The 23,990-nt window shown below is 42.4% G+C and overlaps 1 protein-coding gene across 3 annotated transcripts in view; it reads left to right on the forward strand.

Moving 5' to 3' along the window:
• Pctp (phosphatidylcholine transfer protein) overlaps positions 1–23,990 on the forward strand; it is a 76,079-nt gene that overhangs the window by 35,977 nt on the left and 16,112 nt on the right. For 2 of the 3 annotated variants that reach the window (XM_017799418.2, XM_008838434.3), the window contains exon 1: positions 10,773–10,930. The exons of the other annotated variant lie outside the window; for it this stretch is intronic. In XM_017799418.2, coding sequence (XP_017654907.1) covers positions 10,790–10,930 — 141 coding nt within the window. In that variant the 5' untranslated portion in view covers positions 10,773–10,789. Of the gene's footprint in view, positions 1–10,772; positions 10,931–23,990 lie in introns of those variants that run through there. 3 annotated transcript variants of the gene reach the window in all.

Raw genomic sequence — 23,990 nt, forward strand, 5'->3', positions numbered from 1 at the left:
GCCCTCCATGCCCCCCCACCGGATTTCAGGTTTTCCTTCATCTATATTAATAAGGCCTATCGAATCAAGTTTGTGTACTCACATGTCCCTCATTACAAGTTCATCCACTGGAGCCTAGTCAGCCTATCTAGAGTCTCCTCCTTAAATGTCAACTCTACTTTACCCAGCAGTGATCAGCTGCCAGTAGTTCTGGTAGGGTTGGGTCCTGCTGCCCATTTCTCCAGTTCTATGCTGGGAGGTATTCAAGGGCTACAGCAATAGCCTGTGTTATTTTGGGAGTCTCTTGGACTTCCCTATCAACAACTGGAGGGGAGGTTTCTCCTGTCTGGCACCATGTTTCTTGTTATATAGCCTTCAGGTATGCACATGCACTCATGTTCAGATATTAGATGTTTTTCAGTACCCTTTGGAGCTATTAAATTTCCTTCTGCTTTTCATACCACTTAATCTTTATGTATCTCTACTTCTTCTCTCCATGTCTAAACTCCCTCCTCCCTTCCCAGTTAAAGTACCTCCATTTTCCCCTTGATCATACCTGGCTCCTGTGATTCCCCCCTCTCTTGAGCGCTACCTTTCCCTTTACCCCCATGGCTCCTTTTATATCCCTCTTCCCTTCTCAGTTGAATACCCCAACTTTCCCCATTTCTTCCTTGGTAATAGCATCTGTTTTCTGTATCCCCTCTCTCAGGCTCTTTCCTTCCCTTTACCTCCATGATCCCTCTCCATTTCCCTGGTTCCTGCAGTTACCTCAGGATATATACTCACACATATGAATTTGGTGCTAAGATCCACAAATGAGGAGTAACACATGTCCCTTGTGTTTCTGAGTCTGTGCTACTTCACTTAGTAAAAGAGTTTCCAGTTCCATCCATTTATATGCAAATTTCAGGATTTCGTCTTTGCTTATGACTGAGTAGAACTCCATTGTATAAATATATCACATTTTCATTATCCATTCCTCACTTGAGGTACATTTAGGTTGTTTCCATTTCTCAGCAATTGTGAAAAGAGCAGCAACAAACATGGATGTACAAGTATCTGTGCAGTAGGATGAGTCCTTTTGGTGTATGCCAAGGAGTGGCATAACCAGATCATATTGTAGATGCATTTTTAGATTTTTAAGAGTAATCCATACTGCTTACAAGATATAGGTATAGGAAAGTACTTTCTAAATATGACCTCAGATGCTTAGTAATTAAGGTCAACAATTGACAAGTGGGACTTCATTAAACTAAAGCGCTTCTGTACAGCAAAAGCAACGACTAAGGAAACAAAGAGGAGACCCACTGAGTGGGAGAAAAACTTCACCATCAGCACATCTGACAGGAGTTTAATGTCCAGAATATAAAAAGTACTAAAAAAAACAAAAAAAAAAACAAAAAAAAAAACAAAGAAACAAGAAAAAAAATGGCCCAATTAAAATATCTGCTAAGGACCTGAACATAGAGTTCTCAAGCAAAGAAATAAAAATGACTAAGAAACACCATAAAGTGTTCAAATCCTCAATCATTAGGGAAATGCAAATTAAAACCACTTTAACATTTCATCTTTCCCCAGTAAGACTTGTTAAAATCAAGAAACTAATGACACCAAATGTTGGGGAGGCTGTAGAGAAAGGGGAATTCTTTTGAAGGACCCGACTGACAGCAGGAAGGCCATTTTAGAAAAAGAACTGTAATCAGCCATTCGATAAGCCAAGATTCTAACCCAGGTCTTGTGAAACTAGCAGTGGAAGATAGGACGTTTGCAGTCGGACCACCTGCCACCACCCTGAGGCCCCTACCGGGAAGTTAGTGATAACAGCCCCTACTGGGAAGTTAACGATAACAATCAGTTTCACCCATAGCCCCCTCTGAATTTGGCAATACTGTTTCCTCATACCTTGTACCCATTGAAATGCACTAATAATAATCTTGTAACCATGCATCTGCTTCTGTACCTTGCTTCTGCTCTATAAAAAGCCCCCCAAACTAAGCCCGGCACGCAAGTCCTGACTCGAGCGGGACTCTGCGTCCGCAGGCGCCTGTGTATGAATAAATTCCTCTTGCTTTTGCATCCCGAAACTTGGTTTTGTCCCTGTGTGTTGAGCGCGATTCTTCACAGCGACACGCATACCCACATACGTCGCATAAATAAATAAATGTTTAAAATTTAAGAAAGGTATCTAATTGTTCTCTTGTAACTTTCTTCATTCTCATGCTTTCAAGATTAATTCATGCTATAAAAAAATGATGTTTTTGTTCCAAAACCTATACTACAATTAATTTGTCTATTCTGTGGTTGGGTACTTAATTTGTTTTCAACTGATGCCACTAAAACTGTGCACGCTCAAGTAATATTAGCAGTTCTTTCCAATGTACTTAAAGTGGAGTGACGCAGTTGATATGTGCATCCTCACGTTTAAAGATGGTCAAATGGCTTTTCAACCTACTATTTTCAATTTAACCAGTAAGTTTTATGTCATTTCTCCATACATTCACCAACAGCTAATGTCATGTTTCTCAGTTCTTGTTAATTTCATGTAATTAAAGCAAAAGCAGTATGTATCTTGCTTTGAATTCTCCAATTATTATGGAAGTAGAACAGCATTGATGTGTGTGAGTGTGTTTCTGGGTGTGCACATCCATGTGTGTGAATGTGAACCTGCATGTGAAGGTTACGGGACAACTTTGGTTGCCATTCTTCAAGATGCCATCTCCTTTTTTTTTTTTTTTTAAGACAGGACATCTCACTGCTTACCTGGAACTCATCAATTTGCCTAGGCTGGCGGATTAGTGAGTCCAGGAATTTGCCTGTTTCTGCCTCTCCCATCCTGAGATTACAAGCACGTGCCATCATTCCTGGCAGTTCTTTCAGGGGTTCAGAGGATCAAACTCCAGTCTTTGTGCTTGAAGGACAAGCACTTTACCAATGGATCCATTTCCCCAGACCCAGAACAACTTTTTGTTGTTGTGTATGTGCGACATAGGTTTTTTCACTCTTCACATTTTCAATGGCAGTGGTTGGGTTTTCCTTATTAATTTTTAAGAATTATGTGTGTTTTCAATATTTTGCTATCTATATAACAAATATCTTCTACCAATCTAGTACTGAGTTGTAATCTATTTTTGGTGTATAGTTGAACAGGCACTCCTGCTTGCAGTGTAGACCCCAGCTTATTTTTTTCTTTAATGGTGTGTGCTGTTTTCTGGCTTCAACCCCAATCCCTTTGAAAAGCTTAGGTCATGCCATGGTTAGCTTTAATTGTCAACCTAACACAATCTGGAATCACTTGATAAAACAGTATCAATGAGGGATTGTCTACATTGAATTGGCCTGTGGGGACTCTTCACTGAATTAACTCATGGGAAGACCCAGACCACTGTGGGTGGTACCATTCCCTAGGCATAGAGCCTCTGAAATGCACAAGTGCAGGAACCGAGCTGAGCGTAAGCAAGCAAGGAAGTGAGCATGTGAGAATTTACTTCTCTCTGTTCTTGACTGTGAAGGTGATGTCACTAGCTGTCTCAAGCTCCTGCTGCTGTGACTTCTCTACAAAGATAGACCCTAAAATAAAACCTTTCTTTCCCATGTTGCTTTTTATACAGGTATTTTATCACAACAACAGAAATGGAACTAGGACAGATCATAAAGGTTCACTCTTGTACTATTATCTAAGAGTTCCAGCATTGTGCCTTACACAATTCATTACCTTTTGCATCTGGAGTTTATGATTATATGGGATATAATTGATATATATCATTTCATCCTCCGTTAGGTACCACTAGGACCATGTTGCTCAAGTGTGACCCCTGTCCTGAAAGGTAGACCCCCACAAATCCCCACCTTGAGCCCCACTAGCCAGAACTGCTTCCCTCTGCCATTCCCACCACTGAGACTGTGTGGCAATAGTGCAACACCCTGACCTTCCAGATGACCACTCCTGTGCCACAGACAACACTGCATCGCTCTTGTGACCCTGACCCCAGATAGGCACTCCCAGGTCTTTCTTCCTGCCAGTCAGGCATTCCAGAGCCTGTGCCCCTCCCCACCACATGCTGCTTAGGAACAGCCAAGTGTCCTGTGACCCCAACCCCAGGTAGAGACCTCCAACTCAGCCTCTACTTAGATAGATAGGTTGTCCAGGCTTCAGTGAATGGACTCACACTGAGGGACATTTGGGGGGCACAAACTTGTCTCTGTAGGCCTTAACATATATGGCATAATGCATGAAATCTGGTGAGGGGGATGTTGTGGGGAGGAGCAGATAGGAGAGTGGGTCTACATATGATCAAGATGTATTGTATGAAATTTGAAAAAAATCAATTAAAAAAGAATTCTGTCTTTAAAAAGAAGTATTTGTAAGCAAACAAACAAAAAAGCAAATCTAATTTTAAAAATTGTTATCTGCCTTCTAAAGTTAGTTTATCTCTAGGCTCTTCTTCTGAATTTTAGAATCTGTGTGTCAAATTTCATGAACATTCTTTCCAAGTTCTTATTAAAATCTCATTGGATTTATAGATTGAATTGATAGAAATGGTCATCTCTGATGTATTAAATATCTTAATCGATGAGTATAGTGATCAGCCAAGTGTCAGTATAGAAAAAAACAAAACAAAATAAAACAAAACAAAACCTCTTCCCGTATCTAAGCAGGAAGGAATTTGACACAGGAAATGCATTGCTGATTGCTGGCTAATCTGTTCTTATAGAAATCGATTCTAAGAGAAACCTGTGACTATCTCCTTGTGATCAGCTGTGTCTCCTTGTAAGAATCCACCAAGGGGAGCTTGAGGGGTGGAAAGGACCCTCAGCTGAATTGCAAGCTACCCTTCTAAAGCCATTGATTTCTCACTTGCGCCCACAAGCCACCAAAAGCAGGATACAAATCCAGCATCCATGCCTTTATTTTGTGTGTCTGTTCCTTCTCCTTTAGGTCCCCTGCTTACCTCTGGAGGTAGGTATATTAATCATGCAAGGAAAACTAAAAGCACCGGGATAAGTCACCATCCTAAACCTTAGCTTGCAAGCGCTATAGAGCCTAGCAGGATTATCCCCCAGATAGGGCAATTATCCATGAGGGCTGTACCCTGGAGCAGGAGCAATCATTTCCTGAGAACAAGCCATACTTTCAAGCAATGGGGATCCTCTTACAGAATTAAAATTGAGACAATAATGAACCAATCCCTGTCCCTACCAATACCACCCAGGTACATATACCTCTTGCCTTGCTTTAGCTCTCTCTGCTTTTAGATTTATAGCTCATGTCAGTACATTAAAAGGAACATAGGGCAATCAAACCTCTCTATTTGCTTCCCCAACTTGGTCACACTGATGAAGTCTCGTCTTTCTGATCCTCACCAACTGTAATGGTTAATATTATCAATTCAATACCTAGGAGGCAAACCTCTGGACACAACTCTAAGGGACTGACTGCCTAGATTAGGGTTATCCTCTCTGACAATGTCTGTGAGCTATTGTCTTTATTATTTTAATTGATGTGGGAAGACTCATCGTAATCATGGATGAGATTATTCCCTCAGCAGGAGGTCCTGAATTGTAGGAAATGGAGAGGGAAAGCTGGGCATTAGTAAGCGTGCATTAAGTTATTGCTCTCTGCTTCTGAATATATGTGACCAGTCCTTTCCAGCCTTTGCTGCTGTGACTTCCCTGCCTTGATGAATTATAATAGAAATTGTCAGTCAAATACACCTTTCCTTCCTCAGGCTGTTTTTGTCAGGGCATTTTATCACAGCAACAGGAAAAGAAACCAGGACACCCATGAAAACATAACTGGATTTTTTTCATAACTTTTTATTTTAAATAGTTTCAAATACATAGAAAAGTTGGAGGAACCGAAAAACAGACCTGATGGCCGTCTTCTTTACACCTTGTCATAGTTGCTTCTTTTTCTGTCTATATACCTATCACACTTTTTGATCTACTATATTTTTATTTTATGTGTATGAGTGCTTTACCTGAATGCTCTGTGCACCCAAGTCATGCAGTGGTTGTGAAGGCGTGAAGAGGGTGTCAGATCCCTTGGAACTGCAGTTATGGATGGTTGTTAGTGGCCATGTGGGTGCTAGGAATCAAACCTGGGTTCTCTGCAAGAGCAACCAGTGCTCTCAAGCCACCTCTCCAGTCACATCAATCACACTTTTAAAGTGAAACATTTGAGCTGGGCGTGGTGGCACTTTCTATTAATCCCAACCTTCAGGAAGTAGAAGCAGGCAGATCTCTGTGAGACGGAGTCTAGCCTGGTCCACATAGTGACTTCGAGGCACCTGGGTTGATACTAGAGAGAAATTGTCAAAACAACAACAAACAAACAAAGAAAAAAATCCCCAAATCAAAATAAACCAAAAACAAACCAAAAAAAAAACAAAAAACAAAAAACAATAAAGTGAAATATTTGAATGTAACTTATAAGGAACATGGTATTTATCCCTAAGTAATTCAGAATGTATTTCCTAAGAATGAAAGCCTTCTTCTCTAAATTATAATACTATTTCTATACTTAAAAATAGCTAAAAATAAATAAATAAATAAAAATAAACAACAACAAAAACAAGCTGGGCGTGGTGGTGCATGCCTTTAACCCCAGCACTCTGGAGGCAGAGGCAGGCAGATATCTGAGAGTTTAAGGCCAGCCGGGTCTATATAGTGAGTTCCAGGATAGCTGGGGCTACAGGGAGACTCCGTCTCACAAAAAAAAAAAAAAAAAAAAAAAAAAAAAAAAAAAAAAAGCTATAATATCATCATCCTAAAACTTTATATTCAAGTATCTCTTATTATTTAAAAAATGTTAATAATTTTGACTTCTACAATCCAACTAGAATTTATGTATCATATATAGTTGTTTTTTCTCTTAAGTTTTTATTGATTTAAGAAAAAAACATTCAGACTAGTTATCCTGACAAATTTTCCACTTTCTCTATTTGTCTAATTGGTGTCTTATATCTAATTACAGGTTAAACATTTTTGCAAAAAAGTTTAGATGATGTTGTTACCTTTTCATTGTGTAATTTCAGGAAACCGTAGGGTCAGCTGTCTCACTATTTGTAAACCTACTGATTTGAGTTAAGGCGCTGATCATCACATCTCTCCACTGAGTTACACTTGTCTGTGTGTGAGTAGTAAGTAATCTGTGGGTGACATTTTGAAGTTATTGGTGTAATTGCCAGCAATCTTTTGTCTAATGTTTTAAGATTTATTGAAGATCCTTTCACAAATCCATCTCACTGGGGGTGAGAAAGGAGGGTTTTATATTTTTTTGTTTCCACCTGAATTATTTGACATTCTTATGTGGAGATGGAGTCTTTTCCTACTTGCTTTCACTTACTTTTCTCCCCTGTATCTTTTCTCCCCAAATCACAATAGACATAAGAGGAAAAATTATCCATGAATTTAACCCTACTTTTATGTGTGTCTGATATTGTTTTCGTAGATTAATTACTGATTTTATATTTTAGGACATGGTGTTCACCTTATACTGGTTTATGAATGCTTACTAAAATGAAGAACACCACAGACCTCAAAGCTATCTTGAGAAAAGAATGCCACAGTTATTCAGTAGAACACCTGTTCTCAATTATCCTTCCTGCTAAGGCACCAGCAATACATTTTGGTATAAGATGAATTTAAACTCCTGCTGTGGCATTACCATGGCAACGTTACAGTTGATACATGAATCAAACAGCTGACTCTTAATTAAGTTTTTAAGTAGGGGCCTGTTCCCCCAGATGTCTCCTGGAACTGTGTCCTAGAACTGTCTTTGGAACTCTATTGCTGAAACTGTGCAGTGGAACTGTCTTAAGTCAAGTCTCATCCATAATTGTTATTCAAAACCATTTTTCCAGGTTCAGTTGGGCAAGCACATGCTTGAATCCACCCATATCTTATCAGACAATCTTGTCCCTTCATCCCTAGTTCTAGAATGTCTTGTACACACAATGTCATGCATCCTTTCTCAATCTTCATGTTTTCAGTGAAGGTGGGTGAGCTGTCTTTCAGTGTTTTGACTAGCTGATTCTTAAGCACACCCACATTAATTCATTGTGTTTTTGGGTGGAGTATTAAATTGAGGTTCCCAGGAAACAAGGTGCCCAGGTCAAAAGAACACATGGTTCATTAAAAGCCACTAGTCCAGGGTATGTCTATTTTTATAAAAGTCATCCCTGCCCCGTCCTTAATATGTTCCTTATACATATATTTTGTTTTGTTTTGTTTTATGTGTATGAATGTATTATCTTCATGTATATAAGCACAGCCATGTCATACCATGCCTGAGAGGAAAGAAGAGGGTGTTGGATCCCTGGAACTAGAGTTATGGACAGTTGTTAGTCACCATGTGGGTGCTGGGAATCAAACGTGGGTCCTCTGCAAGAACAGCCAGTGCTCTCAACCACTGAGCCATCTCTCCAGTCCAATATCTGTTTCTGTAAACACACCTGCAGAACAAATTTCTCCTCAGTGACTTTGGGATGCATAAGCATCTGTGCTGGTAGTCATGTAAGCTGTAATTTGAATCTACCAGTGTGGTAGCAGTTAAGACATGATATGTGGAGATGTATAAAAACTGACTGGGGAATTCTGTAACTCGAGGCCCAAAACTTCAGAGTGTTAGCTCCTGTGGGTCCACTAGTGTAAATAAAGTCAGTTTTCTGGCTCTCTGAGTAATGTTTGGTCTCTGACTGCCCGGTTTCCATAACAATATGGACTGCTTATGTGTGTGTGTGTGATGTGTGCGCACGTTGTGTGTGTACGTATGTGGGGGATGTCAGAGATCAGCCTCAGGTGGTGTTTCTCAGGAGTCATCCATCTTGTTTTTTTCTTCAAAAAGTTTAGGTCTTAGTGTGTGTACATGGGCATGTGACTAATGTATGATGTGTGTGTGTGTTTGTGTGTGTTTGTGTGTGTATGAGTGTGTATGTGTGTGAATGAGTGTGTATGTGTGCCACGGCACTTGTGTGGAGTTTGGTCAGCATTCATATAGAAGTCAGTCAGCTCTCTCCTTCCACTGTGGGTTCTGGGGATCAAACTCAGGTCCTCAGCCAAGCCATCTTGCTGGCCCCACCTCGTTTACTAAGACAGTGTTTCTCACTGAGACCTGGAGCTTGCTGATTTAGACTATGCTGGCAGGCCAGTAATCCCTAGGAAGCCACTTATCTCTACCCCCACAGGACAGGGAGAAGATAAATGAAAATATTCTATATTAAATCATAGTCAATGATTTTTTTGGTGGAATGCTTGTTTAACCAACTGATTTTAGTTTAAGTCAAATATAGTCTGTACAAATAAAAGAAAACTTACAAGCCACTATCAAAACAGTAAAAAAAAAAAAAAAAAAAAAAAAACCTCTAGGGGCTGGAGAGATGGCTCAGCAGTTAAGAAAACTAATGGTTGTTCTTGCAGAAAACCCGGCAGTTCAAATCCCAGCACCCACATGGCAGGTAACAACTGTCCGTAACTCCAGTCCCAGGGGATCTGACAGCCTCTTCTGATCTCCGTGAGCATTGCTTGACATGGATGCACTTACCTACAATAAGCATTGCATGACATGGATGCACTTACCTACATGGATGCAGGCAATACATGAATATGCATAAAATAAAAATAATAAAATATTTTTTAAAAAGTATGTCTCCAATCAATCTTTTGTGCATTTAGTTTAGGAAGATCTCATTTTCCTTCTCCCCTAGCAACAAATCAAATCGGCACTGACCTGAATAAAGCAGTGATTGATCTCTGCTGTTTTGGGACTGAGTGGCAAACGTGATCTTGGGTCCTTTGTAATTTGACATTAAGTCGGTTTGCCATCAACTTTCTCTTCTGGTGCAGAAAGAATTGCATTTCAGTTTATTCCTGCAACATCATAGGATCTAATCAAATCTAATCATGAAATATTCACCTTACTAGGCACTGAGGAGGCATATTTATGGTCGATTTCCTCTTCACTTCTACATGGCACCACCGTCCTTGACTGGCCTTACAAATTAGGAAACACATCTTTCCAGAGTATATTGGCAGTCATGTATCTATTGCATTGTTTTGATGTCTAAACCATCTACTTTATTTAAAGCCAGATACAGTTTTTGGGTAAAAAGTGCACTAACACTACAGGATGTCAAAGGAACAAAATATCTCTGAGTTGGACAAAGATCTAAATTATTCAAGCTGCAGAAACCCAGATACCATGATATCCCTCACGTAATTGTTACTCAGTGGGGTGGCAAAAAGCCTTACCAACTGTGATTCCATTTCTTAACTACTTTTGGGCCCATGTCGTCCTTTGGTCTTCTGATGAATCCAAAGGATTAGCTCTCAGAATTGTGTTTTAAAATGAGTGATAGCAACAGGGATTTTATTAGTAATAATAAAATTAAACGGGGTCCTAGCATCTGACCTCAGATTTTCAAGCATTTGATTTCTGACCATCCCTGTTCCCAAAGAGACCTTCCATCTTCCAAAAGGTAGTGGCCCCACACAGGTTTGAAGTATATGGAGGTGGTTATGGGATGGATGTGCTACTTTCTCTAGAAGTTTCCTCAGTTCTCTAGCCTTTTTCCTTCTTTCTCCAGATAAACATTTTTTCTAATTTTGTCTTATTCAGCTTTCTCACTCATGGCTTAGCCCCGCCCACTCTAAGGCATGGACACGCCCCCTCCCACGCCCGCCTTCTAGAGAAGTCCTGCCCTCTCCTTCCTTCCCTGCCAATTAGACCCGGGCTTACCTTGTGCCCCGCCCCCGAGCTCCCTGGGGGCCAGTGAGTGACCAGTGTTCCGGGCACACGCTGGGTAGCGGAAGGATGGCGAGTGCGCCGGGCGGCTTTTCGGATGAGCAGTTCCAGGAGGCCTGCACCGAGCTCCGGCAGCCCGCACTGGCCGGGGCCGACTGGCAGCTGCTGGTGGAGGCCTCGGGCATCACCATCTACCGGCTGCTGGACCAGGTAGCTGCCGGCCACTGGCGGAGATCCGACCGAGCTCTGCTGGGCCGGCCTCCCCGCGGGGCAGCTGCTCTGCGGACCCTGCGGGGCTGGTCTCCGGCACAGCGGGGAGAAGCCCGGGAGCTCTGGGCGGAGCCTCTGGGTGTCTTTGCCCCAGCAGAGCGTTGGGCGATTATAGTTCAGTCCCTGATTAGGCTATATTGAGGAATCTGCAGATCATTTTATTTCATGTTTTACTCTGTAGCAGTCTGGGAACAGGCAGGAGATTGCATTGAATGACCCGTGGATGGAAAAGGGTGCTGTGCTCAAGGCACTTTCTCTCCCAGCAGGTCTGGACTTTTACTAGGAGTGGGTAGGAAGGGCTGTGGAATTAAGTCGAATCTTCCCTGGATCTGGAAATCTGTCTATCATCTACCTACCTATCATCTTTCATTGTAATGAGATTATGATGAGTCCTTGGTGCCAACCTAGCATTTCTTATAATATGGAGCCGGTGTGGTGGTGCCTTGCCCATGGCATTACGGAGTGTATAGTAATGTGTGGTCATAAGTTGGGAACATGTGGTTATCTGCACAGAGCATAGCCTTTCACAGGAGAAGGGCATCTGGACGCAAACAGCTGATAGACAATTGGAGATGAGTCTTTGGGGGTTCAGGCTGGGGACAGACCAAGTGGAAAAGAAGTTTGTTAGATGTAAATTACAGAGTTAAAGCATAGGTGAACTGATCTCTAAGCCCATGCCCATGCCTTCAGGGAACAAGGTTCCCTTCTTTCTGCTGGTGGTATGTGGGGGTGGAGAGAGGACATGTCCTGGAGCAAGTAGAAGAGACAGGAATTCAAGGACTAGATGTTCAGCATTGTCAGGTGGGGGTTGTGGTAATCTCCGGGCTTTTTTTAGTGACTTCTTTTGGCCTTCTCTTTAAGTTGCACTTAGTAACTTGATTGTGAAGCTTCAGGCAGAGCGTGCAGCCAAAAGTGTAGGAGGAATGGAGTTGGTTATTAGGCAATTCTCAGCATCTTACATGGAAGTCTTTGGAAACCAAGTTGCCATCCAGGTGGGAGGGGTTGCACTGGCGTCCTGTCATTAATGGCTTGTTATCAGTTGCTTTGTGAGACAGGAGCTGTGTGGCATACAGGATAAAAGTCATCTGGGGGTAGCATAAGGAAACCAGAATTCCATGACACATGAATATTACAGTGAAAGAGCCCTCACACCTGGTGCAGCTTGGGAATTCAAAGGTAGACGAAAGAAAATGGACAGGGGAAGTAGGTCTACAGGGGCCCAGGAACATTCATGGCAGAGGTAGCTGGGGTTGGATGGTTCACAATCTAGTGATGCTTAAATATGGGGTTGCTGTCTAAAACAATAGCATTTTAATGTACATTAATTATTTTTAAAATTTAAGAGGAAAAAACCAAACACTGGCCATAGATAGTTTGCTCATCTGTTGAACTAGAAAGGAAACACTACCCTCCCTTCTCATATATGTGGTTTGCATGGAAGTTCAAGCAATATTTCTCCAGGCGGGGTGGGGGGGGGAGGGCTCTTTGAGAACTGTTACAACAATTCTACAGTTGACGAAGCAACCATCTACCCTGAAGAATTATCCAGCCCCAAATTACAATCAGTATTCCTAAGGCTTATAAATAAATACAGAATAAAGAAATTTCCTGACTACAAACATGTTTGAAGATAGTTTTTGATAATCTCTCTCCATTTACTAGAACAGTAGACTATGCAAATTTGAGCACACAAATTACTAGCAGAAACCCCTTTATAATCCAGAATAAAGCAGATGTTGGAAGTGGGTGAGCTGTCACATGTACTTTTGGTATATGAAGCTGCTGTATTTGGGGAAGCATCACTGACCTGCCTTTCAATATGAAATTCTGCTGTAGGTCCTTGCCATCTTAGGGGCAGTAATCTACTGAGGGTAATTATCAGCCTGGTAATGACTTGTTTATCTCCTCACTTAAGTGGACATAAGGAACTTGTAGCTGTCGTTTGTTTCATATTTTCAGTAATTGTGCACAAATGCATCCATCCGCACATGCTTCCTACTGCATTTGTGTCTGGCTAAGGTTGACGGTTATTCTTCCAGCAAACTTGGAATGCCTGCTGTGTAGCAGGACCAATGGATGAACAAGAAATGCACTGTAGGATAGGTAAAATCAACATCTTAGTGAAACTCCAGCAACATCCTTTGTGAAAATAGACATGTTTTCTCCCTGATGGGTGCATCTCCACCACCACCAAGTCAAGGCCCTTGCCAGGTTTGTAACTGGCATCAGGTCCATTTCTCTCCTTTGCCTTTGACCCACTGTGTTCTCAGCACTTCTCACCCTGTATTACAGCATCTTCTTAACTGGTTTCTTGTCTTTCCACATCTTTGTTCTCCTGTATCCTGTGTACTAAGCACCTGAAAGAAAGGCTGTCATCTTATCTCTACCCTCTCAGTGGCACCATTAGTTGCAGAATTACTAACAGTCATTCTACTAGCTAACACTGACTGTATGTTTTCTTATAATCCGGACACTAAATGCTTTGTAGCTATTGACTTACACAATTCTTACATCACCCCTAGGATAAGGCACTATGATTATCACCTTTTTACTTATGTAGAAATGAATGCCTGGGGAGACCAACTGGGATTAGAACTCAGCTGTCTGGTCCCAGACTTTGTGCCTTAAACGTTCTGCCTCTCGGAAACAGAAGGCACTGCTGCCTGATGTGGATGCTGAGATCCCAGCTCACCTTTCCAGCCTCTTCTCCACATTCTCATTGACTTGCCCATGAGAAAGCCAGGAAAATGAGTATCTGTAACAAAAATCAAAGTCTGTCATGAGACTAGTTCTCCCTGATGTTTGGGTCAGTGGCCCACTGGGTGTAAGTGTGATCCTCTGATAGGTTCTCTGGGAGGGAACATGGGAAGTCTTTCCTAGTGATCTATAGTCACGTCTTACAGCAGCTTTGGAGCACATTACCATGGCAAGAGCTAAAAGCATGACTATAGACTGATACTGACACACACAGTGGTTACAGCCTTGAATTAGAAAGATGTGAGTCTGAAAGGATCTGACTGAGCTAGGTGAGGAGCGAACCATCTTTTCTTGGAAATGGCTCTTTCCTGTATTGCTGTTACTAAAATTCCTTGGGTGGGTGAATGTAAAAGAGGTCCTCCTCCCAAGTTCCAATGATAAACCAAGGTAGGATTCCACCAAAGAACGCTCTGGGAAACCAGAGAGTTTATTGAGCTTACTTACAGAGTAGTAAGAGGTTACTTATAGGAGTGTGGGTGCTCCCCCATAAGGCCACTGCACCAGAAAGTCTTCAACCTGGCATTCCCCATAGCTGCCTAAATAGAACTCAGCCCTCTTGGTCTTCCCCAGCCTGTCTACTCTAGCCCTTCCCCCAGGCCACTTGCAATTAGGACCAAAGTGCCTACCTTGGGTTGGGAGGTATGGCTGGACACTCAGGTGAGGGTCCCATGTCTCTCCCTGTCCCTTCTACTCAGGGGTATCTTTGGCAGGTGAGCATAGCTGAGCTCAGGAAGATGGCGTCTCTCTGACCTCTCAAAGTGCTCTAGGTCCCACAGAACTGGGGAACTTCATTGATCCAGACTGTACAGGGAGTAAGTATAGCCTTAGGAGGGAAGCACAGATGATCTCACCTGACAGCAGTCTACTGCAGACCAGCCACTTTCTCTAACATTCCCCAGTGTGAGATCTAATCTAGCTTGTACCACCTGCTTCTTTTACTTCAACATGATAGACCTAATCTGCCAATCTCCCCTCTCACCTCCCCTTGCACCTTCTGGCTCTTTGTCTGATGAATAGACAATTCCTGAATTCAAGACACTTGTGCTATAGCTTACTAGCAAGCAAAGCTAGCCTGGCTTCAAGCTGGGCACGTGTGAAGGCTTCATTCTCTTCCTGCAGGAGACAGAGATCATCTCTGTCTTCTCTTCCACCTCCTCTAAACATGCAATCGCAGAGCTAGGTAACAGCCACACTTTTCTCCTGCTTTTCTTCTGTCTTAGGGTGCGCTTGTAGGTGTGAATGACGTGAGAAGGGCTATACCGAGGTTTGGATTCCTGGGGGCCTAGGCTGCTTAGGATGCCCCACTTCTGTCTCCAGGTGTAAATCAAGCTTTGTGCTCTGCCTTACCAGATCCCTTTTGGGGCCTCACAGAATGTGGCTGTTAATGCAGTGATAACTTTGAGTCTTCATTTGGCTGTGGGGCCCTTGAGAAGAGAGTTGATGAATGTAGGGAAAGATTTGGACATATTTGACCCTTGGTCATAATACTAAAACCTGGGTGAACCAGGGCGTGATTTTTGTAATGCTAAACACAAGTTTTTGTCACTATAAATTTGCTTTTCCTGGCTATTTCTTAGAACACCTTTAAGCCTCAGTTTCCGTCTGAAAAATGGCTAATAAATGCTTCATATTTCATATTATCATTATGTGAGTTAAATGGGATAAGCCATGTAAAGCCATCAGTTCAATGTTTGGTATTCACTAAGCACTAGCTCCTGTTATTATTTTACCTAACCACCTGCAACCCTTAAGGGTTAAACCTATCATATTTTCTTAGAGAGATCCCCAATATTAAGTAGACTCAACCAACTGGCTTCTTCATTTCTACACACTTCTTGATACATACACACCAGTAGCAGCTTTACCTTTGACTCCTGCCACTAAAAGTACTTTATTTTGCTAAAGACTCCACATTTTTATACCATCTGATTCCTTTGAGTTCCACAGAATTGCTGGGGTTGGTCAGCCAACAGCCCTACATGGTCCTTTGTTTCCTCTCGCCCTCCCTAATGGAAATGAGGACTCATGTTAGAGGCAAAGTCAACTATGAGCTCAAAGAGCATCACATGGCTAGAGAGATGTGGCCATTAAGGCTGCCTTGTAGTTAGTGATGCAAATTCACTCTACAAACTGAGCTATACGAACTGAGGGTCACAGGTGTGTGGAGCTTCTCTCTAGGCCCGGTCAGGGCAATGTGGTGTGGTCAGGCGGTATCTACAGAAGACTACCTCTATGTGGAATTGTAAACCAGGTGTAAATAATGTTTTGAAATGTTGACGTCTCACTTATGTAAAGACATGACAATTCTCTTAGACTTTGCTTAGGGCAAATAAGAATGCCAGCAAAATATTTTGAGCACAATTGAAAATAAATTGTACTTTTTACTTTTCTTTTTTAAAAAAAATCTATTTTAAACATCATTGCTAAGAAAAATAACAGCTTGGTGTTTAGACAAGTGAGCAGAATCACATCTTCAAAATTAGAAATACCAGTAGCAGTTTTTAATCAAATTTAGACCCCTCTCCATCCACGCCTCTTCTACTCCACTGAACCTCATGCATTCTGCCATACCCGTTAAGTCCTAGCCAGTCAAGCATTTGCACCCAGATGTCCTTCAGTGCCAATTCGTCCACTGGAGTCTAGTCAGCCCATCTAGAGATCGTATGTAAGGCATACTCCAGTAGCACTCAGTCTCCAATAGCTCTCAGTCTAGTGCTGACCCGCCACCATTTCTCTCCTCCTCCTTTGGGCCCTTGTTCAGTTGAGTTGGCATGGGTCCTGTGCTCAATGCCACTGTTGCCACAAGTTCACATGCGCAAGCTCCCAGTGGTCTGAAAGCCTCTGCTTCCCTGTGTTCATGAACCAGTCCTGGCTCCTACATTCTTTCCACCCCATCTTCTGCAATGTCCCTGAGCCGTGGGTGAGCGAGGTGCCATATAGGAGTCCCATCCAAGGATATACACTCTGCAGTCTCTTCTTTAAAACTTGGCCAGTTGTGGCCTTCTGTGTGCATTGCACTCTGTAACCATATAGGAGTCCCATCCAAGGATATACACTCTGCAGTCTCTTCTTCTTTAAAACTTGGCCAGTTGTGGCCTTCTGTGTGCATTGCACTCTGTTGTATAAGGAAGCTTTACTGGTGAGAGTTGAGGGATGCATTAGTTTTCTCTCTACCCATTGTTCTGCTATGTTCCATGAGCCTTAGGTGTAAAAGTTCAACTGTAGATGTGTCACCTAGTACTGGGCATCTCTCAGTTGTATGTTCTCTGTGTCTGACCAGTTGTTCAATCCTGCAGTAGACTCCATCTGTTGCAAAAAGAAGCTTCTTTGATGAGTGCTATATGGTACGCTTGTCTGTAAATATAAGGGCTGATATTTAGCATATAGTAAGAAATTTCATTTGTTTAGAGATATGAAAAAGATAGGGTTTTCTCTAGGATCTATGTCCTCTCCGACTAGTGTATTTGGCTGAGCTTACTGTGCCACCCATGAGTTCCCTCCTATTGAGAGGGCTTCAAGTTCATTTAGATAGCTGTTGATTGTCCTTAGATAACACTGCCACTACTGCACTGATAGAGGTAGTTTGCCAAGCAGGTCATTATGGTTACTAGGCTTTAGGGATGGGTTGGGCCATTGATTGTTTTTCTCCCTTGGCAGTTTGCATATTATCATCTAGCATTATGATAGCAATACTTCAGTTAGAAGGCTTCCAGGTCAGTTCTTGCTCCATTGCTTCAAGTCCTATAGCTGAAGTATGTCCTGTCTTCAGCAGTAGGATCTTTTCTACTAGTTCTAGGAGAAAACCAAGAGGTTTGGCAATAGCCTGTGGTGTTATTTTGGGAGTCTCCTGGACCACCCTCAACAACCACTCAAAGGGAGGTCTCTTCTGTCTGGCACTGTGTTCCTTGCCAAGCAGCTCCCAGGTATACATGCACTAATGTTCAGACACTGTGTGTACATTGCTCATTGGGTTTCAAGGGCATCACATTTCCCACTGGGTTTCCTGGGTCCCCAAGATTCATTCATCTCTACTCTTTTTTCTCCCATCCAGTCTCCCTCCTCCCTCCCTAGTCCCAGCACCCCCATCATCCCCACCCTCCCCCAAATAACACCTGCCTCCCACCATTCCCCCTTCAGATTCCCTCCCCACCACACACACCATGGCCCCTTGCATGTCCCTCCCTCCTCTCCTCCCTGCCGAACACTCCCACTTTCCCCACCTCCTCCCTGGTGGCACCTGTTCCCTACTCTCCCCCTTTCAGGTTCTTTCTTTTCTCTGCCTCCATATATCCTTTCCATTTTTGTTTCTTTACTTATAAAGTGCAGCTGCTGATGCTTGCTTTACAGGATGTTGTCAGTCTTCAAGCTCAGTGACTGCCTTAAAACAGGTACTTTATAGGCATCTGTTTCCTAAAAATGTGGAGCTTCTATAGGCTCTCAGTCCTCTCATCTTTAACCTGGAAAAAGGAGGTCATGAGATATCTGTGTACTGCATCATAGATGTATTTCCTAATGTGATCCTCATAATCATTCTATGAAGTGGAAGTTTTATTAGGTCCCTTTTCATGTCAGTAGGCAGACAGCTTAGATACTACCCGGCCCGTGTCTCCAAGCCCAGGCTATAACCATTGTGCCATCTTTTCTGGCTATAGGGCTTTGGAAACAACTCTTAGGAATAATATATGAAAACAACACAGTGCCTAGCCTATTAGAATTGATAACGTCATCCTTCCTCCCTTCCTCCCTTTCTTCTGGTCCTTGTCTGCGTTTTCCAGGAGTATCATCTAAAAGTTACCACTTCTGGTGCTCTAGGGGCCTGTTGCACAAATCTAGAGACTCTGGGGACTCTTCCAGTGGGAAGTTCATCCTGGATGATCTGAAGCTGGCGCAGCAGAAGGGACAGGATTCCCATCAGACCTTGCCACCAAGGTCATCAGTTGACTCTTGGAGAGTGACTAGCATTTGTCACATCATTGATCTGTGTGGCTGCTGCCTGCTGTACGATGCTCTGACCTGGGCCTTCTTTACCTTAATCATTAACCTGTAGTTTAGGAAAAACATGCCAGGAGAGTGGAGCTAAAGGAGATGCTGTTGGAAATAGTAGATGATGATGTTGAAAGACTCTTCCTGTTCAACCTGATACTAGTTATGAAATTTCAGCGAGTGCTTTTCTGAGCTTCATTTCCTCATGTAATGATGACAACCACAACAGCTTTTTAAAAAACACTCTATTATTTTTAATTTATGTATAAGTGCATTGCCTACATGGGTGTTACGTGCACCTGTGTCGCACAATGCCCACAGAGGTCAGAAGCGGGTGTTGGATTCCCCTAGAACTGGAGTTACAGATGGTCATTAGCAGCCATGTATGTGCTGGGAATCAAACCTGGGTCTTCTGCAAGAGCAGCCAGTGCTCTTAACCATTGAGCCAACCCCACACAACAGCTTCTTTGTCTACATCACAGGACCACACTAATGATTCCAAAGACAAAGAATATAAAATTGTTTAGAAAGTAAACTAGGTTTAGTAAAACAATTCCTAGTATCATTGAATGAGTGATAACCTATTAAAATGATAGAAAAACTCCTTCAAATATATGAACTGCATGTGTGACTTGCAGTGACTGCCACTGACAAGTCCCCAAGGGAAGGCAGTGGTGACCCACAAAACCAAGGTGAAGCCTCACTGCTTCTCAGGAGTAAGAGCCTGGTGGATCCTTGCCAGCTGGTGAATTTTTCCTGCTGTACTTAGTGGAAAGACATGTGCAGTTCTTTATATCTCTGAAAAATTAAACATTAACCTGATTTAATGCTCATTGTAATATTCCTTGGAGATCATCCTTAGCTCCCTTGAGGCGGTAAGGGCCAGGCAGCCTCCATGTATCATAAACTAGTCACTTATCACATGACAGCTCCCCAATTTAGATAAGCAGCCCGGGTCACTTCTGAAGCTGGGATGAGGGAGCATTCAAAAGGATGTGGACCTTTTGATTGGCTTGGCTCCTGATGTGTCCAAAAATGACCAGTCTTATAATTACCTCAATTCTTCATCCAATTCAGGCAAGACAATGTATGGGTGTTCCTCCCTGGAAACCCCTTCCACCTCAGGAGTTCTTTTTCTCACTTTTCCTTACTAAATCGACATCTACTCTGCTCACTCCTTGTCCTGTTTCCCTTTTCTTTTTGAGCCTGAGGCACTTGCCCAGGTGGCTTTGGTAACTTGTGATCATCCAGCATTTAGCTCCCTGAGTTAAACTCATCAAAAACTGGGAGGGCTCCCCTGGTGTTAGAACCACGGTGCTTTCTCTCCTCTCCTTTCTTTGCCACTGCATTTTACAAATACTTTGTACTTCTGGACTGTTTTACTGAATTTATAGATAATCTTATTGGCTTTTTCAAATAGTCACAAGTTTTAGTGCTTCTTTGTCGTCTGTTTTAGAATAATGTGAAATAAGAAAGCAGTTTGGACCTAGTAATAGAGACGTTCAGGGAGAGAAGGGAGTTACTGCAGTGGGGAAAGTCTCTGTCCCTAAGTTAGATCTTTAGCATTGTGAAAGTGAGGCTAGTGAGTTTTCTAAAGGGTTAGGAAGAGCCCTGTGTGGGAAGTGAGATGAAAGGGAGGCAAGACTGAATAATAGATATCAGAGCAATTTACCCTGAGGCTCCCGCTAGGGCGGATCAAAGGTCAGGCCCTTGGAGGAAGGAGAAAATTCATCCAGTTTGATTAACAAACATTTTGTTCTGATTGATCAGCGAGGGCAGACGGCTCAGTTAATCATTTTTGAAACAAAGAAAGGGAATTTGGAGAGTCTGTTCTGGGCTTGTCATTTGTGAGCCTGTTCTGCCCTACAGGGAAGTGTGTTTTTTGTTTTGTTTTGTTTTTTGTTCTTTTAAAGTGTTTTACAGACCGAAGTGTGTGTGTGTGTGTGTGTGTGTGTGTGTGTGTGTGTATCTGTGTATTTATATGTATGCGTATGTATATAGAGGCCAGAGATCAACACTGTGTCTTCCTCAACAAATCTCCACCTTATTTTTTGAGACAGGGTCTCTCACTGAACATGGAGCTCAGGGATTAACTAGACTGGTTGACCAGCAGGCTCCAGAAATCATCCTGTCTCTGAGACCGCCCCAGCTTTTTATATGGGTGCTGGGGATCCACAGTTAGGTCCTCATGATTGCATGAGCAAAATTTTATAGACCAAGCCATCTCTTCAGACTTTTGTTTTTTGATCTTTACTATTTCCTAAGATCACAGGGTTCACATAAACTTCACAGCATCAGTGAGGAGCATTGGGATCAATTCGGATTGCTTTGAGTGCAATAGAAAACTAGGTTAAGGATTGACCTAAATCAAGATGTTTCGTTCTCTCACAGAACTAATAACTTGAGTGCCACAGCTGCCGATACCAGTGTAGCCGATCCACGATGCCAGCATCTCTGTCTTTCTACTCTGCCTTTTCCTCTTTGTTGCTTTTTGGTCACAGACTAGTTGCCATAGCTCCAAATAACATGTCCCCACTCATAGCCGGGAGATGGTATCACACAGTTTCCTGCATAGGAGAAAAGTTATGAGCCATGCACATTCACGTAAGAGGTCGCATAGGGCAGAAGAAAGAAGGTTTACAACGCACCAAATCTTGCTTCTTCGGTAGTTGTATTCCATGTCTAGCTAATCAGTGAGCTCCAGGTTCAGTGAGAGACCATGTATGGTATTGGGGAATTTGACCACCGTCACCATAATCCTTTGACTAGCTGAAGTGTAGGAAACTGACTTAGAAGTAGAACATTAAGTGCCCACTATATTTTGCTATAAATGAGGAAAATGACCCATTTTTAGAGGTGTTTGTGGGAGGCTTTAGAAAAAGCCAAGCATCTCTTAAATAAACATATTTCGGGTTATTTATTTTACAGGTTTTTTTTGTTGTTGTTGTTGTTCTTTTTGAAATAAGGTCTCCCTGTAGCTCCAGCTGGCCTGGAACTTTTTATGTAGACCAGGCTGGCCTTGAACTCACAGAGATCTTCCTGCCTCTGCCTCCCGAGTAGTGGGACTAAAGGCATACACTACCATACCTGGCTTATAAATCTGATTTTTCAAAGGCCTTACACAGCTTCAGTAAAACTTTGCTCAGATAAAACAAAGAGTTACATTTTTCTAGATCAGTTTGTGAATCAGTGGTGGCCAATCCTGGAGAGTTGGTGAGGCCAACCCTGGTGAGGGTTCAAACTAGAATTTTACACTATGTTTTATGATTATTCTGAAAATATTTATTTGCATAAAAATATTTGGAATCAGAAATATGTTTAGAGAGTTGTTTCCTGTGGATTTCCCATAGTATTAATGTATTATTACATTTTAAATAAGAATACCATCTGCTTATATCATACTATGTCCATTTGTTCACATAGACGAGCGTTTATTTCCTATAAAGAATTACTGTCTAAACAGGGTGTAGTGGTGTACGCTTTTAATCCCTGCACTCAGAAAGGCAGAGTGCACTCTGGAGGCAGAGGCAGAGGCAGGTGGAACTTTGTGAGTTCAAGGCCAGCCTGGTCTACATGAGGAGTTAGACCAGTCCAGCTGCATAGTGAGACCCTGTCTCAAAAAAAAAAAATACTGTTTATCAAATATTGTCAGTAGATATTTATGAATTGTGGGATTACATGTGACTCATTTAAAATTTTGTTGTAATATTTTCAGATTTTCTACAAGGAACATGGATTATTTTTATAATGATTAAATTTTGCTTTTTTTTTTTTTACGATTGAAATGAAAATGGGTCTGTTTGCAGGATCCATTTAGAATTCAGGACTGACAAAGTGCTCTGATCCAGGAATTTGGGCCAGGCTGTTGGACACTGTAAAGAATGTGGTACTATAGATTAGGAAAGGTGGTACCCAGAGTTTTGTTCCTCTGGAGCCTGGCATTTCTCAGTCGTGCCTCAAAGGGAGAGTTTAAAGGAAGTTGTCACAATAGTTCATTCTTTTGCATTCACAAAAATTGTTGGTCATTCTGTTTTTCTCTTCTTGGGGCTTTCTGTTCCTCTTTTCTGAACTGGAGATAGAATCAGGGTCATGAAGGGCTGTGACTGCATTTCAGGAAGGGAAGGGACCTAGTATAAGGAAACAGTTTGTCCTAATTTATGTAGATATCCAAAACTAAAGCACATAGGGCTGGGCGATCATTGTCTTAACGTGTAAGTATCCTTTTGTTGAGCCTGTGTAGGAGGCAGGACCTCTGTATTCTTGAGCAAGTTGCCCATTGTCTCTCTTCCTATTGATTAGAATGTTTGTGTACTGGCATAAATGGGTGAACAGGGTAAGCCCTCACTGTGTTCCCACATGTGAGTACAAGGGCCAGGAGGACAAGTATGGGGCTGGCCCTTCCATCAGGGCATCCATGCTGTGGCACATAAGGTGTTAGAGATGCCAAACTGTTGTTAGCTGCCATGTGGGTGCTGGGATTCAAATCTGGGTCTTTCCTTCAAGAACAGCCAGTGTTCTTAACTGCTGAGCCATCTCTCCAGCCCCGACATTTCTTTCTCGAACCAACTGGAACCAGTATGATATGAAGGAGATGGCCTCTCCTTTTCAGTCTTATATATACAATCACACACAGGAGAACCAATCCAACAAACAAACAAAAAGTTGAAAAATTCTGTGTTGGAATCTATTTTACAAAATGCATTAAGCTTCATTATGTTCTGTAGATATTTAAAATATACCCCTCCTTCAGAATTCTAGCTGCCTGTGTAACATGGACGTATAATTAGTATTTGGATCTCAACTGGCTTAAACTAGAATGCCCCAGTAACCTACAGGTCACCTCTTCCCCAGTTTCTTCTTCATTTCTGAAGGCCGTGTCCATGTACTAGATGTCCAAGCGAAAGTTTTCAGTTTTCCTTGGTTATTTTTTTCCTTTCCCACACAGCCAGGCTTCAGTAGCAATCCCTGTTGACTTAGCTCCAAAGTCCAGTATCACTGTGCCCCTCACTGTCCTCGCCCCCTGCTACAGTTACCTTCATCTATTATCTGCACGAGTGTGCTGACTTTTTAAGCTGCCTCCTTCTTTGCTTATAATCTTATTCTTTACCAAGAGTTTTAAAACTAATCAGGGGGCTGGAGAGTTGGTTCAGTGGTCAAGAGCTCTTCCAGAGGACCAGGGTTCAGTTCCCAGCACCCACATGGTGGCAGACAACCATCCTTAACTCCAGTTTCGGGGGATCTGACGCCGTCTTCTGGCCTC

The sequence above is a fragment of the Nannospalax galili genome, unplaced genomic scaffold, assembly GCF_000622305.1.
Source record: "Nannospalax galili isolate Female #2095 unplaced genomic scaffold, S.galili_v1.0 scaffold95, whole genome shotgun sequence".
Taxonomy (NCBI): Eukaryota; Metazoa; Chordata; class Mammalia; order Rodentia; family Spalacidae; genus Nannospalax; species Nannospalax galili.